General features: G+C 41.0%; 1 protein-coding gene across 6 annotated transcripts in view; it reads left to right on the top strand.

Moving 5' to 3' along the window:
- The first annotated feature begins 550 nt into the window (after positions 1 to 550).
- ZPBP2 (zona pellucida binding protein 2) overlaps positions 551 to 19,257 on the top strand; it is a 52,254-nt gene continuing 33,547 nt past the window's right edge. For 2 of the 6 annotated variants that reach the window (XM_075845680.1, XM_075845679.1), the window contains exons 1-5: positions 552 to 710; positions 3,029 to 3,106; positions 12,290 to 12,415; positions 15,001 to 15,162; positions 16,158 to 16,376. In XM_075845680.1, the coding sequence (XP_075701795.1) occupies positions 650 to 710; positions 3,029 to 3,106; positions 12,290 to 12,415; positions 15,001 to 15,162; positions 16,158 to 16,376 (646 nt within the window). In that variant the 5' untranslated portion in view covers positions 552 to 649. Of the gene's footprint in view, positions 711 to 3,028; positions 3,107 to 12,289; positions 12,416 to 15,000; positions 15,163 to 16,157; positions 16,377 to 19,257 lie in introns of all 6 variants that reach the window. The other 4 variants (XM_075845683.1, XM_075845681.1, XM_075845682.1 and 1 more) reach the window with 4 other exon arrangements.

The raw sequence follows: 19,257 nt of genomic DNA, 5'->3' as shown, positions 1-19,257 counted from the left end.
TAGCCAGCAGACCTGCCTCATCCATACATTATATGGGAGGTGAATGGCCCGGCATGTAATGCTATATTTCCCTGGCAGCTTTTTGGAGAATATGTGAGAATTGCTGATTCTGCATTTATTTTGTGGTAAATTAAATTCCATGTGTTGCATTTTTCTTCTCCACCAAATCATTATACTGGGTGTACATTGGTCTTGCTGGTCCTTGAAGCTCAAAATACCCTATTCATTACAGGGTTAATCTTCTAGACGGCGCACTGGTTTATCACGTCCACTCATTTGTGATATGACCTGCTCAGCCCATAGTGATTAATACTCTGAAACCAACTGACAGTACAGCCGCCATGCAGGAAGAGCACAGGCCCAGTACAACATACTGCAGGTAATAATCACTGGAAACAGATCCCAGCACTCAGCACAAAGCGAAGCCCGAGCTTCACCTCACAACAAACGACTGTCAGTAACCTGCAGGTCGGCGGGAAACACGCTGATAGGCTGCGCGGCTGTAAGCACGCTGATAGGCTGCGCGGCAGTATGCACGCTGATAGGCTGCGCGGCGGTGTCACGTGATGGGGGCTGCAGACTGCTCTTGAGAGTGACGGTTTGGTAGTTGCCGTCTCCCGGCGATGTCCGGGCCCGGGCAGGTTCAGTGATGGGGCGTCGATGTCCTCTCCTGTCTGCACTATGTCACCTTTTTGCTCTAGTGTTCGTAGGTGAGAAGTCAGACGTCAATTTTCTTACGTGCTGACTACTATAGTGTACTCCAACCTGTGTGGAACTCCTGTCTGTCTATCACTAGATCAAACTGACTCTCAAGACTATCAATATTCATGTTTTGTATGAGGCCCCATACGCACAACCGTAAAAATCGTCAGTAATTGTGGACCGCATTCACTTCTATTGACCACGGACACTTTCACGTTTATTTTATGTCCGGCGGCTTTCTACGGCGTCCGGGCAGTAGAAAGCCTCCGCAAAAGATCAGATATGTCCTCTATCTTCTGCTTTTTACGGCCCGTGCTCCCATACTTTATATGGAAGCATGGGCTGAAAATGCGGGCGGCCAACTGTGCCCGCAGTCGCGGCCTGTGATTATGGGCACGGCCGTGTGCGCGAGGCCTTGATATCAATTATAATTATTTACTTTCAACATACCTGACTGTATGACAACACTACTGTGTGTATATATATAATCAAAAGGATAATAAGACAACATGGAACAATACACAACAAAAACAAGTACACAAAATAACAGTGGTTTGAAGTTATTAGTAAATAAATATAATTGCTATTGATACAAAACCTGAACTAACCTTGATTTAGGGTCAGTTCACACAGTTTTTTGATGCGGAAACTATCGGAATCAGCGTCAAAAAACGACTGAAATCTCCCCCCATTGATTTCAATGGGAGGCAGAAGCAGAAGAAAACAGCGGTGTGGTTACTGTGGTTTCTGCTCTGCTCTCCCATTGAAATTAATAGGAGGCTCATTTCCAAACGTTTTTTGTCCACGGTCCTTGCATTACTTCACTGGCCACGGACGAAAATAAACGCAGAATAAATACACGGAGGCAGTTCAAAATCTGCCTCAAAATTCCTGAAGGAATTCTGAGGCAGACTTTCCGCCTGCAGAACACTCTGAACAGGGCCTTTGTCTTGAGTACTTCAACATTATCATGGACCTGTTTTTTCTATATTTATTTAGTGCCGTGCACCATTTTCCTAAATTTGTTGCAACTACCGAAACTAGACAATGACATCTGCCAGACTTCTATCCATTGTGCGCGGCTCTGTATATGTGACACTTCCGCTGGTAAAACTTGCACTTATAATTGTGACATTCACACTCCATAGATGTGAAAGGAAGTTAATTCCGTCATACAAAAGTAGTGTTACATTTCCATCACATTTTTATGAGGATGAAAGAAAACAAAAACGCTGATCACATCAGATTGTCCCACGGCTGTATATTTCCAAAAAGACGATTGAAATTGGACAGGGGTGGTCCGAAGACAGACTCGGAGATCCACAGCCCCTTAATACCCAACCAGTATGTGCAAATGGACTCCCTTCACATTTTGTCACATTGCCAAATACATGATAATGATTGTAAAGCATCCAATACATTTTTTTAAATTAAGTTTTAATCCAATCCAATTATTATTTTTTGGGGTACCAACTAATTCAATTAGATTTGTTTAAAAAAGCCTATCATTCCTTCCTTCTATGACCACGTTCACACGCTGAGGAATTTGTAAGGATCTGCAATACTTGTATTATCTACATCACTCCATTTAAGAGCAAGAACGATTCTGGTCATACATGAGAGCGGCTTATATTCTGTCACTGAATACAGCAGAGGGGCTGTGGCAATGTGCTAACAGCGCCAGGAAAGGGGGAATCTGCTTTCTTTATTGAGGGAGGGATTCAGGTAATACAAGTATATTGAGTATATGTGGAGAGATATAATAGAATTTTTTTTAGCTCTTCCGCGTTTTGCACCCACACCGTGTGAAAGTGGCCTTACAATGTTGTTTTCTGCAGTCTGTACTACTGGTTGTTCTTTATCTATAAGGCTGGGTTCACACGACCTATTTTCAGGCGTAAACGAGGCGTATTATGCCTCGATTTACGCCTGAAAATAGGGCTACAATACGTCGGCAAACATCTGCCCATTCATTTGAATGGATTTGCCGACGTACTGTGCAGACGACCTGTCATTTACGCGTCGTCGTTTGACAGCTGTCAAACGACGACGCGTAAATTGACTGCCTCGGCAAAGAAGTGCAGGACACTTCTTTGCAACGTAATTTGAGCCGTTCTTCATTGAAGTCAATGAAGCACAGCTCAAGATTTACGAGCGTCACAGACGCCTCGCATAATACGAGGAGGAGCTTTTACGTCTGAAACGACGCAGCTGTTTTCTCCTGAAAACAGTCTGTCTTTTCAGACGTAAAAGCCACTCATCGTGTGCACATACCCTTATACTATTGCAGTAATTGTTTTGGGGTTTCATTTTTATTCTTTTACAGTTCAAGTAAAAAGCACTGAAATTCATATACCACCCTTGGTTACAAAGCATTTTATTTATGGCGATTTAAACCACAAAGGTAAGTTCCTTGACTTCGTATTTTTTTATGTAGTAGAAAAGAAGATCACAATAATATGCTGCGTCCCCAGAGAATGATGGAATTTAAAGAAAAAATAAATATTAATGTAGTGTGCTGCAATTTTGGAACAAAATACTGGTCTGAAGTAAGTCGACCAAGAAGTGGCGTATGCTAGACGAAAGCGTCTTAGGCTCTGTTCACATCTGCACTATGAATTCAATTTTTCTGTTGCGTCATAGGCACAGAAAACAGAATTCAATGCTGTGATTGATCCATCACATGACGGATAAGCGACCAACCCCATTGACTTTAAAGCGTCTCTGTCACAAGTTTAATACTTCTCTATCTCCTACCTAATCTAATAAACGCTTTGCTGATAACTACTGTGTTGTTTTTTTTTTCAAAACGTTTTTTATTGACAAAGTTCTGATCATTTTTAGATTTATGCAAATTTTTTCAAAATGCTCAACTGGGCATTTTTTTTTTTGTTTAACCAAGTGGGCGTCGTAAAGAAAAGTGTACGACAATGACCAATCAGCGTCATACACTTCTCTTCATTCATGCCCATCTTTACTCACAGCAAATCAGCGAGATCACGCTGTGACGTGACTTGCTCCTGCAGGTCCTTCACCAGAGCGACGGGAGAATAACTAGACATCGCCTCCAGCCGTGCCAGGACGATTAACCTCTGCAGCAGTCCTGGCACGCCTGGAGGCGATGTCTAGTTATTCTCCCATCGCCCCGGAGAAGGAGCTGCAGGAGTAAGTGACGTCACAGCGAGATCACGCTGTGCTGTGAGTAAAGCTGGGCATGAATGAAGAGAAGTGTATGACGCTGATTGGTCAGCGTCATACACTTTTCTTTACAACGCCCACTTGCTTAAACGAAAAAAAAAACGCCCAGTTGGGCATTTAGAAAAAATTTGCATAAATCTAAAAATGATCAGAACTTTGTCAAGAATAAACATTTTTTAATAAACAACAACACAGTAGTTATCAGAATCAAAGCGTTTATTAGATTAGGTAGGAGATAGAGAAGTATTAAACTGGTGACAGAGACGCTTTAATGGGTCTGTCGGTTTTCGGTCAAGGTATCTGTCATTTTACTGCAAAAACTGAGTTTTTTTTCTCAGGCATTTTTGGCTGCGTCTGTGACGGAGACTCGTAAAGTGTGAATCCAGCTTTTGAGCGCTGATGTCCTTTTGTGGCATAGCCCTAATGTGTCCAAAACATGAAGACACTCCAAGGATGCAGTGTCTGTCTGTCATAAGAATGACATTTCCTTATTATACCTGTCACTGGCAGCTTCATTATTGTTTTCTATGCAGAACTGATGATTCATGTGTTACAGAGTATCAAGCTTACCACCGCAATTAGACTTTATCGGCAGTTTTACTTTGTGATATTCTCACACTCTATCTCCCTCATTTTTTAGTTGTGTTCCCGTTCACAGTCACACAAGGGCTGCTTATGCACTCTACATCATTGATGTACTTTACCATAAGATTAAGGGCATGACCACACGTGGCGGATTTCCTCCGCAACTGTCCGCATCAATGCCGCACAGAATCTGCGTTGCAGATTCTGCTGCGGATCTGCACAAAATGTGCAGTAAATTGATGCGGACTAGCTGCTGCGGACTGCGGTAAAAGTGCTTCCCTTCTCTCTATCAGTGCAGGATAGAGAGAAGGGACAGCACTTTCCCTTGTGAAAGTCAAAGAAATTCATACTTACCGGCCGTTGTCTTGGTGACGCGTCCCTCCTTCGGCATCCAGCCCGACCTCCCTGGATGACGCGGCAGTCCATGTGACCGCTGCAGCCTGTTATTGGCCTGTGATTGGCTGCAGCCGTCACTTAGACTGAAACGTCATCCTGGGAGGCCGGACTGGAGACAGAAGCAGGGAGTTCTCGGTAAGTATGAACTTCATTTTTTTTTACAGGTTGCTGTATATTGAGATCGTAGTCACTGTCCAGGGTGCAGAAACAGTTACTGCCGATCGCTTAACTCTTTCAGCACCCTGGACAGTGACTATTTACTGACGTCTCCTAGCAACGCTCCCGTAATTACGAGAGCCCCATTGACTTCCTCAGTCTGGCTGTAGACCTAGAAATACATAGGTCCAGCCAGAATGAAGAAATGTCATGGCAAAAAAGCAAGACGCATCCGCAGCACACATAACATGTGCATGACAGCTGCGGACTTCATTGCGGAATTTAGAATCTCCATTGAAGTCAATGGAGAAATTCCGCCATGAGTCCGCCACTGCTCCGCAACAGACAGAGCATGCTGCGGACACCAAATTCCGCTCCGCAGCCTATGTTCCGCAGCGGAATTTTACGCCTCGTCTAAACGAACACTTCTAAATAGAAGTGGAAGGCAATGGAGAAACGGCTCCGCTGCGGATTAACGCTGCGGAGTGTCCGCAGCGGAATTTAAGTGAAATTCCGCCACGTGTGAACCCAGCCTAAAGGGTTTTTCTGGGAATACACATTGACGACACAAGAAGAAACGTCCACAAACAGCGCCTGTTATTGCAGCTCACCCCTATTCACTTGAATTGGGCAGGGCTACAGTACCAAGCACAGCTGCTCGTATGGACGTGCTGCAGCGCGCTAGTTAGGGCTTGTCCACACGTAACGGTTTTGCTTCAGAAACTATTTGCAGCATTTCCGCTTAAACTAGCAGACAATCCGTTGCGGAAAAAAATGCACCATTTCCTGCGTTTTTTACTGCAGAAAATATTGCGGATTTTTCTGTTTTTTTTTCAAGCCTGAGATAATTGACATGCTGCGGAACAAAATATACGCTGCAGGTGATTTTCTGGACTAAAAGTTTCTGCAGCGTGTGGGTGACATTTGTTCATTCACTTTGCTGCTACTGTATTCCAATGCATATTTTCCGTACGCAAGTGCGGACGGAAAATGCTCAGCAATTCCGTTACATGTGGACAAGCCCTTTTACCATTACCGATTTTCACATTGATAATGCATTTTTTCATGGACGTGAAATGTATATAATCTTCAGACAAATTCGAACTTTAAGAAGGATGCAAAACTTAAGGCCCTTTTACACTGGCCGACATTTGGCCGGTGCAGCGAGCGCCGATCAACGAGACATCGTTGATCGGCGCTCGCTTACTCCCGTCACACAGAGCTTTGGATGGGGACGAGCGGTCGTTACTCCGATCGCTCGTCCCCATACATTATTATCATGTCGGCAGCGCGTCTCCCTGTTTATACAGGAGATGTGATGCCTACAACGATAATATTTCACCTTTTTTTTTTAAAACGATACGACCAGCAGATGATTGAGCGTTTTCTCGTTCATCTACTGATCGCTGCCCTTTTTACACAGGGAAATTATCGGCAACGAGCATTATATGGACGCTCGTCTGCCCGATAATCGTCGTGTGTAAAACCCCTTTTATTCACTAAAACTACACCGCGTTCCAAATTATTATGCAAATGTTATTTTTCGCTGATTTTCCTAAATAGTCGATGCAAATGACAGTCAGTATAATCTTCAAGCCATCAACCGTTGGAGTATAATGCTAATTTTATTGAACAAATCTCCTAATGATAACAGATTTTTTTTTAGAAGTAAAAAACTCAAAATGCACTGTTTCACATTATTATGCACAACAGAGATCAAAACATTTTAAAGGTCGTAAAGAGAACTAAAATGGTAATTTGTTGAATTTGCAGCATCAGGAGGTCATATTTACAGAAATCAAAAGCTCTTTCAATCAAAAAAAAACTTAACAGGCCAAGTTACATGTTAACATAGGACCCCTTCTTTGATATCACCTTCACAATTATTGCATCCATTGAATTTGTGAGTATTTGGACAGTTTCTGCTTGAATATCTTTGTAGGATGTCAGAATAGCCTCCCAGAGCTTCTCTTTTGATGTGAACTGCCTCTCACCCACATAGATATTTTTCTTGAGGATTCTCCAAAGGTTCTCAATAGGGTTGAGATCAGGGGAACATAGGGGCACACCATGAGTTTTTCTCTCCTTTTATGCCCATAGCAGCCAATGACACAGAGGTATTCTTTGCAGCATGAGATGGTGCATTGTCATGCATGAAGATAATTTTGCTACGGAAGGCACGGTTCTTCTTTTTGTACCACGGAAGAAAGTGGTCAGTCATAAACTCTACGTACTTTGCAGAGGTCATTTTCACACCGTCAGGGACCCTAAAGGGGCCTACCTGCTCTCTCCCCATGATTCCAGCCCAAAACATGACTCCGCCACCTCCTTGCTGACGTCGCAGCCTTGTTGGGACATGGTGGCCATTCACCAACCATCCACTACTCCATCCATCTGGACCATCCAGGGTTGCACGGCACTCATCAGTAAACAACACGGTTTGAAAATTAGTCTTCATGTATTTCTGAGCCCACTGCAACCGTTTCTGCTTGTGAGCATTGTTTAGGGGTGGCCGAATAATAGCTTTATGCACACTTGCAAACCTCTGGAGGATCCTACACCTTGAGGTTCGCGGGACTCCAGAGGCACCAGCGGCTTCAAATACCTGTTTGCTGCTTTGCAATGGCATTTTAGCAGCTGCTCTCCTAATCCTATTAATTTGTCTGGCTGAAACCTTCCTCATTATGCCTTTATCTGAACGAACCCGTCTGTGCTCTGAATCAGCCACAAGTCTTTTCACAGTACGATGATCACGGTTAAGTTTTCTTGAAATATCAAATGTTTTCATACCTTGTCCAAGGTATTGCACTATTTCACGCTTTTCGGCAGCAGAGAGATCCTTTTTCTTTCCCATATTGCTTGAGACCTGTGGCCTGCTTAATAATGTGGAACGTCCTTCTTAAGTAGTTTTCCTTTGATTGGGCACACCTGGCAAACTAATTATCACAGGTGTCTGAGATTGATCCAAAGAGCCCTAAGACACAATACCATCCATGAGTTTAATTGAAAAACTAATAATTAAATGTTTGACACTTAAATCCAATGTGCATAATAATTTGGAACACGGTGTAAGGTGCTGGTTGTGATTACACTCACTAATCAGATATTCTAATTATAGTCCTAAAAAAGAAGTCTTTCTCTGACAGACGCTCATATCCTTTTCCCCCTAAATCTTAAAGGGATTGTTTAGTTTACAAAACCCAATTTCATATATCCTATTACGGAATTAATAAAAAGGAGTTTTGTTTTTTGTAGGTTTTGTTTTTACGGCATCTATCAGGCGGTAAAAACTACATATTCACCTTATTCTACAGGTTGATACGATTACAGCAATACCATATTTATATGTTTTGTTTTATGTTTTACCACTTTTTAAAAAAAAATACGTTTTGTGTCGGCATATTCTGAGAGCCATAACTTTTTTTATTTTTCCATCAATTTAGAGGTTTGAGGGCCTAAATTTTGCCGGGCGAGCTGTATTTTTTACTGATATGTTGGGGTACATGCGACTTTTTGAGCACTTTTTATTCCTTTTTTTTGGAGAGCTAAGGTGACCAAAAACAGCAATTTGCATGTTTTATATATATTTTTTTTCATTGTTCACCGTGTGGGTTAAACAACGCTATATTGTGAAAGTTCGAACTTTTATGGACGCGGCGATACCAGTTATGTTAACTTCAATACGACGGCGTGCTTGAGGGGGCGCCCCCCCCCCCCCCCCGATTCTAACAATTTTTATGCCGCGGACGTGATTGACCGTGGCATTTAAGGTGTTAAACAGACTGAATCAAAGTAATCTTTGATTCCGCCCATTGCAGTGAGGTGTTGGCTGTGTAACACAGCCGTCACCCGCTGTGTATGGAGCGAGCTGCTCCATACTTCCCCTTAACGGTTGCCGCGTACCAATACGTGACATTTCGTTAAGGGGTTAATGGAGGTTTTAAATAACTGGAAAAGAGAGCAGCTACAAAGAGGACCTCTCTTTCTCTGAAGTACCCAGAATGTCTGTGCAATGCATTGGCAGCCGATTGATTCTAAAATGTGTAATTCTTCATTTTTCCTGTAGCGGTGCTGCCGGGGTAACAAAGACTTGTTACCCTGCAGATTACAACTGATCGCTGTAAACCCTGTGATCATCTTATTTTATTTTATTTTTTTTACTGTTTTCTAACAAAAAGGGATTGTGCAAAGTGGATTGTCCTTGTTCAAGAATATCCTTTATACTCTACATAGACTGCACAATAGTTCACTTTTACAGCAGTCTAATGGGAAGAGTCCCCCTATAGAGTACTCCATGGAAAGTTGGATTCACCACATATAGTTGTACACCATCAAAAAGTATTATCAAAGATGTGGAGAAAGGGGAAAAGGAGTGTTGGGGTAGCTATGTGGTGAAAATAAGATTTAACTTTTAGTAATACAATTAATGTTATAGCCTAAATAAAGCATTGAAACTTCTCCCATCAGCATCCTATTGGGACATGGCAGTCAGGATTACTCATAGGGCCTACTTCTCACCAATGGGGAATTACATTATGGATAGATTTCCTTCCTCCACAAGCCCCAAATGTATAGAATTATATGCCGATTGTTACTACTGCTTTTGGGGACGTTCCCGTATACAACAATTTTGTAAAATAGTTCAATCTTTCGTCCTTGCACACCTTGTCAATTATGTACCATTGCCGCCTACCTAGGCACCGATACACATCAGTGCGCCCCCAAATGCAAACAATTTATTAATAATTTCCAGCGCGGCCCATAAAACTTTCTTACATGGGTGTCTCTCACTGTAACCACAAATCCAAAGCTTTCTTATGAATTTAGGATAGATTGGATAAGGGCTACCCTACATAAGGAAACCAAAAATTATTTTCAGTATTGGAATCCTTTAATGACACATTACCACCAAAGATTAAGCACAAACTATTCACATGATTTCATTATACAACCTAGTACCTAAAAACAAACCGTAGCGGGTAACCCACCTATTACATAAATAGTTTTTGGTTGCGTTGACAACGCAGACACCCAACTGCCTAAGCTTTCTCGTTCACCAAATGTGACTCGCATATCCTTCTCCCCAATCCACCCGACTTTACCAACCTTACTTCCCTCAATCCACCCCCCCCCCCTTTTTCTTTTCTTTTGCTCAGTTGATACTGAATACATCTTAATGCGCCTTCCCTGATGGTTCCTAAAACTGCTTAAATTTCGCAACTGACGGACACCATCACAACAAGCTGAGACAATTTGCACCAACCTTTTGTATGTTGTCTTGCAGGATACCCTAGCCAACACTTGATTATCACAATTGCCCTCTTTCCTACATTTCTACTTTGTCTTAGAAAATATAATAGACCTGATTAATCTGCCGGAAATCAGGATTACATGCTACCTATTCACCCTCTACCTCTCACACCCCTCATCCCCTTTTTTTCTCCTGAACCGTGTTCAAAATTTCAGCAAAAATTGAGAGAATACAATTAATATGTCTATTGCTCCTGATAATTAGTGTTATTGTGGTGCAAAAGGTAGTTAAAAAAAAAACCATAAGTGACCTCAGTACCTGTAAACTTCTTGAGGTCCCCTATTGTCAGCCTCCATATAAGGTAGCAATGTCTTCCGTAGTGACTCCACTCTCTGTACTGGTATGGGGTGGGGGAGATAGCTGGTCCTATATCTGGGGTCCCATGAATCGTAGAAGGGATCTCCAAAGTTGTGTAATGAACCACACTGGACACAATTGTTGGTCTTGCATATATTTCTGTGCCGACTTATGAACCCCCACATGACACCTGAGAGCTAAAAAAAAAAACACTCTCCTGCTCTTAGATTTTCCTTTAGAGGTTACATCCTATGAAAAAAAAAATCTATAATAGCCACCAAACTAAGTTTGCATTGTGTTTCTGCCAGTGGCATTCAGACTCTTTATGCCAAAATAATTTTTAAAAATGTTTACGAATTGTGAAGAAAAATAAAAAAAGAATCAACGATAACTCCTAAATTTCCCTTGTGGCTTTGATCAAAGACATGAGGTATGATAATTTGTGCCAAATTTGCAGCATGCCTACGTTAGGGACAGCACCTGCTGATGGTGTTATTCAGGTTTTCCCACAGAGAAAAACCATTTCAATAACACTTGCAGATCCATGTAGTGGATGAAATCTCTACTCACACGGAAAATCATCATTCTCAGATAAGCGTGATCTCATAATGGCTAAATGTAAGATGCTGTTGCTGTACGAACTTTAAAGACATATTCCTTACACTAATATTTTAAGTAATATTACGTTTTATATGCAATTATTTTATATGCATCATTATTTCATTTTATTTTTCTTTTAATGGACATCGTGTTTTTTGTTTTGTTTTTAAGAATCTTAAAAAAAAAGGCAAAACCCTAGATACTTACGCAGAAAATGTAATCAATAGTCTTCTACTTTGTATATTCGTCACCATTCACCTGCTGCCGATGTTTGGGTTTGTTCACTGCTGCAGTGACTGTTTGACCGTAGTGATGTCACTACTGCAGCTCATCACTGGCTCGCCCATTCCCATGACATGTCTTCCCCATGGACGACATGTCATCACGCAGGAGTTTAACCCAAGAGGCAGGGGAGCCAAACATCGGCAGCAAGGGAACGGTGAAGAATTTTAATGGTAAGTATTTAAAGAATCTTATTATATAAACCACTTAGGTGATTTTTTATTCATTTTTTTATCCTTGAAAAACTCCTTCAAAAATCACAAGGAGCTACAGTATAGGTCCATAACTGTAACCTATAACATGTCCCCATATTATGGGACTTACTGCATTTTTATAAAACTTTTGACATGTCATAGTGACATGTTAGAAGTTTTGATCAGTGGGGGTCCGGGGGGGGGGGGCTGACTGCTGAGTCCGTCTTCAGATAATCCCTTGTCTCTGTGGAGAGCCAATCCCAGCTGGAGGAGCACAGCACTCAATTGAGCGCTTCTGCGCCTTCGTTTTAGCGATTGGTGGGGGTCTCTGCACCAATCTTCTGACATGTCACTATGACATGATGAAAGTTTCATGAAATGGCAGTCTCTTTGAATAGGAATGTGTTTGGTATTACAGCACAGTCATACTCCGAGACACATCCCATGGTTAGAGTGTCATTATTTCTGGAAGATGGCAACCAGGTTTTCTAATGTAATTTTACCCCAAAAAAGTGTAAAAGAAATTATAATGAAACTAAGCTGTAAAATAATTTGAATTGCCTTGCAGTGAATGTTTATGTGAAGATGTTAAAAGAGAGCCCATTCCTTGCATGTATGGATTTAGGTATTGCAAACGAAGTGACTGTAGATCCTTTCTTCCTCTGGGTAGGACCTGATGGAAGGAACCTTAAAGGTGAGTACAGTTTATAGACCAGCATGTTAAATAAATAATTTAAACATTGGTTAATGAAAACTGACACTAATATGCTGGAAAGTATTCAATTTTGACTAGACTGTACACGACAACCTGTTTAGGCATGCAATATTCTTAGGTATGAGTCTGCTGTATTCATGAGAATACAATTGTGTACTTTTTAGGATGAATTTGTCATATGTATCTTTCAACAAAACATATTGCTGGTACACTAATAATATACAGTTGGTATTAATGGATCAATTTATTTATTTTTCTTCTGCCTTATGTTTGGAACTCTGCTGTCGTCCTACAGTATAAAAATAACCAAAAACAAAATAAATATATATTTTATTACAGACAAGATTAGAGCGGACAGATGATTTTGCCAGGGAAGCCACAGCTAGCCAGACATGTCCTCTGCAGTGGTCTTTGTAGGTGAAATGCAGTATTACATGGCGGGCATTCAGATGAATGGCTGTCCAGGTAATACATGAATGGCTGGTGTGTACAGGGCTTGTCTTCATGAGACCACCCTTTCATGTGTTTGAACATTATGTGGGGACTTTTGGATAACAGGCAGAAATGGAAGGATTTGCCTGATCTGTTTAACTCTGGTTATAAAACCAAAGTAAATTCATGTTTTTAGTGGTACATTTATTGGGGATATGACCTGGAGAACTCGAACGGGTGGTTTCCAGAGATTTGCTTTACATATGCAAATTTTGTTCCCATCCTTCAATAAGACCAGTCAACCAAAAACTGCTGATGTTCAGGTATTGTAGTTTTGATCGGGTTAATACCTCCTCTTATGACCCAATACACACACATTTGGTGTCTTTGAAATGTATGTGTATAATATTGTAGGTTTCTGAAATAAATAGATACATATTGCCGTGTAGGATAAGCTGTTATAGTAGGTTGCAAACTCTGCGCCCTATTACCAGCCTGAACCTGGTTAGATGTTATGGCCCCATGGCAATGATTTTAATTGTTGATTTGCTGTGGTTATTGAAAGTGTGACAGCCCTGGGCACCAAGCAAGCAAAGGGCATCCTTCTCCAAATACTTATTTCCTGCTTGATCACGCAGCAAGCCTAATCCTTCGTATACCCTAGGGGAGTTTCATTAAAGCAAAGCTATTTGCTTCAGCACATAAATTAATACAAACAGCAAGCTTTATATGCCAAAGCATTTGGCAATAAACTGAGTGAACATGCCTAGTGTTCCTCAGAGTGTATAGAAAAGAGTAAAAACAATATAAATATTGCTCATATAACTAGTATTCTAATGAGATCATATGTGGGATGCTTCATTACTAGTCCTGTATTGACAATGACAACTAGAAGTAACCACCCAGCGATCAAAATATGCTGCTCTGAACCCTTCGTCCACTCTACAATACACTCATTGGAATGTGTTGTAGACATTGATCAATATCATGCAATATGTCAGAACAGCACTTTCATGCCTTGGATTGAGATTTCTTAATACAAGTTCCTGAGAGTCTGGAACACTGTTTTTTAGAAGGAGAGGCTATTTTTTATTCATGTGGATCTAAAAAAAACAATTTGCCCGATCTGCAGTGGGTGCACAGCAGAATATTCATTCTTGGGCACCATTTACAGTAGTGCCGACGAGCTCTAACAACGTTACCTAGCACGCGGTCACTGTAGCCTATGAACACAGGGAAGTCGTAGTGACTTTTTCCATAGTCATTGCCTAGGTTTTGCTTAAAGGGGTTTGTTTTCCAGCCCCTAAAAATTCTCAGGCTATCCTCAGGATAGGCCATCAATAGCTGATGGGTCGGGGTCCAACTGTTAGGAGACCTGCCCCTCTGTTTTGAAGAGGCCGCAGTGCTTGTACGAGCGCTGCTTCCCCTTCATTTCCCTTACTTGCTCACACTGAATCACCGACACAGCAGCAGCGGCGGTTCACAGTATTGCATTCTCCCATTGAAGTCAATGGAAGAAAAAGCTGCAATACCTGTGAATATCCGCCACTTCCATATCAACGATTCACAGTGAGCAACTAGAAATGAAGCGTGCGAGCGCTGCGGCCCCTTCAAAACAGCTGATCGGCAGGGTCCCGACAGTCGGACCCCCGACCCATCAGCTATTGATGGCCTATCCTGAGAATAGGCCATCAATTTTTAGGGGCTGGAAAACTCCTTTAATGACAACTCTGGGTGGCCTCGTCTTTAGGATGTTGCTGTCCATTAAATGGAGACCGGTATGTAATCTTTTAGCTATATTGAACTTTAGCAGAAATAAGCCTGTAGACCAACAGGACCGAACCTGCTAGTAAGTCATGGTTAACACCTACAGATATCAAAGGACCTTCATAAGTAGGTTACTCAACTTGTTGGTGTCTGGGACTCATCTGACATGCCACTTCACCTCTATCAGCTATTATAACTTGCAGCTTTTAACTCCACAAGCATAAAGTGACCTTTCATGGTTGACTAGTCAAGACATATTGCAAATTGTGTGACTTTACTGGAAGTGTTTGCATAGCCTCCTCTACATATCATGCATCAGTATATTCCAGCTGTCAGCGACAACTCATTTCCTGTTTTTGTTTCAGGGCACAGTAACGTGAATCTAACCGAAACAGGAAAGCTCATGCTTAAGGCTTTTGAAAAATCCATGTCTGGGTCGTACAGCTGCACTTTGTCTTATAAACGCATCAAGAATGATGTTACACAGGAAAGGGAGAAATATAAAAGTTACGAATTTGCTGTCTTCGGTAAGAATGCAAATAAGATTATTCGTTCCAAAAAAAGCCATCTCTTTTCTGGTCAACTTTGGGATGAAGACTTATCAAAGACTGTAGCTGGTAAAAAGCACACAGCAATTTCAGTTTAGTCCCTCTGGGAATTATTTTTCTCAGTGGGTGATTGGCTCTTATGTATAAAAGCAGACGTTCAAAAATGAAGTTCACTTAAGATCAATTACAGTATATTCTATGCCCGAGAACTTTCAAGGGATCCAGTAGCTCCGCCATCCAGTAGATCACTGGTTAGTTTCCTATAACTTTAACCAGTACAACCTTGCAGAACCAGAAGTTCTACTGACCGTATCCTCCAATATTACCTGTCCTCAAATAAAGTTGAGACGTCATTCATGGGGTGTTATGTTATACGATTTTACGTTATACTTGTTTACACCCATTGAGCCGTCCTTTCTCCTGTTCGTAGATGTTACCAGTATTATTGGGTACTAATGTTTTGAATGGTAAGTTGGGCTCACATGCTAAGTTGGTGTGGGAGTTGCGATATTTTGCAAGACTTTGCACTTGACATCCTAAAAGCTTATTCCCTACTTCATAGATGCATCACAATTCGGAACTCATATAATACAGTCTCAGTTACTTAGGCTGGCCAAGACTGGAAATAATTAAAGTCATCTTCACAGTCTAGATGAAGCTTCATCCATCTTGCTTTGACCATAATCATGACATCACTATATAATTGCTTGGTATTCTTCATTGTTTTTGTATCTTCATACATATTAAAGGGTCTGTTAGCTGGGGCTACTTTGTATTCCACATTATTTTGTGCCCAAATGTTTTAACTCTAAATTGGATATTGCAAGTAATAGAAACCTTCAATCAGCACTAAAGAGGTTAGAGGCCTCCCCTTCAACAGTGGATAAAATGAATCCCAGAAAAAGAGGTCCCCGCTGTATAGACAAATGGTTCATACTGTTATCACTTGAATAAAATATCTGTTCTCTTTGTAGCTTACCTTCATCCAGACTACATGTACCAGATAAATGTGCGCTACATGGCCAAGCCCTGCAGTGAACTAGCCAATGGCAGGTTTGTTCTGACTCTTCTCAGGATCATCAGGGAAGTCATCTCAGACCTGAACTGTCATCTGAAGAACACGTATCATAAATGCCATGTCATCAAAGCCCCGAAGCACTCCTTGCAGAACGAGCTCTTTATAGCTTTTAAAGGTAAATGTCAAGTGAGAGATGGAAAATGAAATGCTGCTTGTTTACTTGAAACATGGCAATCATAAACAAGTGTCCTATATATAACCCGCTCTGCAATGATCATTGGGATCGGCGGTGAATTATAGCAGTGTGAGTCGTGCCATAATAAATTTAGTTTTAAAATAAGATGCTACGTGGAGCCAATGTTTTCTTTAAGAGAATATAATTCACCACAAGGCCGGAGTTGACTTAAATGGCAGTAAAGATTTATGGATGTGCGTTACGGAGCTGACAACAGTCCGACACACTCGCCTCATTGCTGTAAGCAAATCCATTTCCTGAATATCTATACATGAGTGTATTTTCTCAAGATTCGCCATCTTTTCATACATTGTGCCATGCCATCACTGCTTGATTGGCATAATATCAATGGACTTTATTCTTAAAAAATTATTTCAAATGCAGGTTTAACTTGCGTAGCAATTTATGTGTAATATCTGCATATTTGGTCAATGTATTCCTGCGTATGGCCTCGTGGACGCGACTGTAAGGGTTTTTACTGCCCAAAAATACGGATCTGATGGCTACGGATACACATCTGTAGCCGTCCACAATTGCGGAAGCATCCATAGATTTCTATGGGCAAGTCCGTGCCGCAATTGCGGACAAGAATAGGACATGTTCTATCTTTTGCGGATCATTTAAAGCGTCAGGGACACACATCCGTAAATATACGGAAAGGTGTCTGTCCGTGGCCAATAGAAATGAACTGGTCCGCAATTTCATCTGTAATTACTGATGAAAACTATGGTCGTGTGCATGGGGCCTTTTTTTTTTTTAGGTTTTTAGGGGAAAATGTGTAGAAGAACAAAAATTGCTTTAGAGTTTTTCGGATTCTGTATGAAAAAATTGTTGCATTGCTGATTTACAGAACTTTTCTATTCAAGAAGTAAAATGGCACCATACAGAGCACCATATGGCGGTACACAGACTTTCTATGGTTTCATAGTACCCCCTTTAAAAAAAACATATATCCCTAGAATCAATCAACCACAAGTGAACTAAAGTTCTTGAGATGTCTTCTTCTGTCATTTCAGCTATTTCTTATTTGTTTTTGGAAAGGGTGGGTGTGACCCTTCCCACAGGAATTGTTATTCAACTTTCCCAGGCGCCTGAATAGCAGATCAGCCCATTTATGGGATGTATTCCTCACTGACAACACCTGACGGAGCTGTAACAGCGACCATATGGATTGGCATCCAGCTTAACCAGTAATAGAAATAACTAGGAATTGGCTGGATAGAAGTTTTAATGACTTGACAGAGGACAACTCAGGGAGTGACATTTTCTAGCGGTTTTATGATTGTAGGCGAAATAATACACATTGACACACCAAGTAAAACAGATGTGGAGTGCTTTGTTTAGGGGAATGTACCATTTAGCTTAGTTTATAAAAGTAAAAATGTGTGTGTGTATACATATATATGTATATAGTTAGATATATAGTAAATCCTTGCCCTTTTTATCTGTTGCAATTTTCACCCACAGATGGCGCTCATTCACTAAATATTGGTCATTTGTACTTCACACAGCGCCTATCCCTCTTATGTAATTTACTAACACAGTTTTTTTGCTTTATTTATTTCTTTTTTTTGTGTAAAAGGAACACGGTGCCATACACCAGGGTTATTCTTCCCTAGAATCAATGCTCAATATATCGAAAATGCAGCATCTGATTTTTTCTGTTTGGATTTCATTAGGAACCCGACATAAGAAACCTCCGTATGAAAGTGGTGGCGTGAGGAAGTACAGTGGGGTCCCTTAGAAGTCTATGTGTGCCTTATAACAGCTGGTGGTTATATGGAGCCATATTATGGTCATTTGCATGAGCTCTTACATGACTTTCGGACATTGGGGGGGTTATTAAGACTTGTTTCATACGACAATCTTATAAAGAAAGCTGGAGTAAAATGCGCCTAATTGATTAAGAGGCACACGCCTCTTAATTAATTGGACGCATCTCTGGCCGTATGTGCTGGTGTAGATTTGCGCCATAATTTACTCCAGCTTCTGGCATAAATTTCAGGCACTACCCCTTCTCCTTTTACAAAAGTGCCTTGAGTGGGTAAATTGACACAAAAGTGGACATTTGTACCACATATTGCATCTTCTGTGTCGCTAGAAAACTGGCATAGAAAAGTTAATGAATTGCCCCCAATGTCTTCAGCTTGGGGCATCTCCATAATATACAGTCGGCCAACCTCATTGCTATGTATGTTTGAGGAAACTGGGAATTTCCTGCCTCTTTAATTGGGTACCCTTCAATATACAGTGTAATGGATTAGATATGCGAGCATGCCTCTGACTAAAATAAAAGTGAAATATATTTTCCTGTTTCCTTTATCAGCATACATTACTGTCCGTGGCAGACTCTGGCATATGAGTTCTGTTTTTAGTTACTATAGTCTGGGGTTCATTTACTGTGATGTAACGTGTAAGCGCGTTTAATAGCTAAAACTTCTGATGTGAGATCCCAATTAAATGTCATAATAATTAGCTTCTCTGGAGATGCATTAGGCCAATATAGATTAACACGTGTAATATTTGCAAATGAGACCACACAAATCCCTGAATCACACATGCAGCATACTACACAACGTTGCTGAACCTTTAGGCTTGTTTGCCCTCACTTCCATTTCATTACTGTTCATTCAAACAGTGGCATTATGTTTTCTAACTGGGATGTTACATTTGCAAAGGAAAACTTACCACTTTAGTAAGTTTAGAGTTAACAGCGCACAAGGGGTTTTATCAGAAAAATACTAACTAGAGAGTTTGTATGTAACAGTGGTCTCACTTTTTCAAAAATAAAGTGGCCCTGGTGACCAAAAGGAAAGCCTTA

The sequence above is a fragment of the Rhinoderma darwinii genome, chromosome 13 (assembly GCF_050947455.1).
Source record: "Rhinoderma darwinii isolate aRhiDar2 chromosome 13, aRhiDar2.hap1, whole genome shotgun sequence".
NCBI lineage: Eukaryota > Metazoa > Chordata > Amphibia > Anura > Rhinodermatidae > Rhinoderma > Rhinoderma darwinii.
This window is presented reverse-complemented; position numbering and strand designations above follow the sequence as displayed.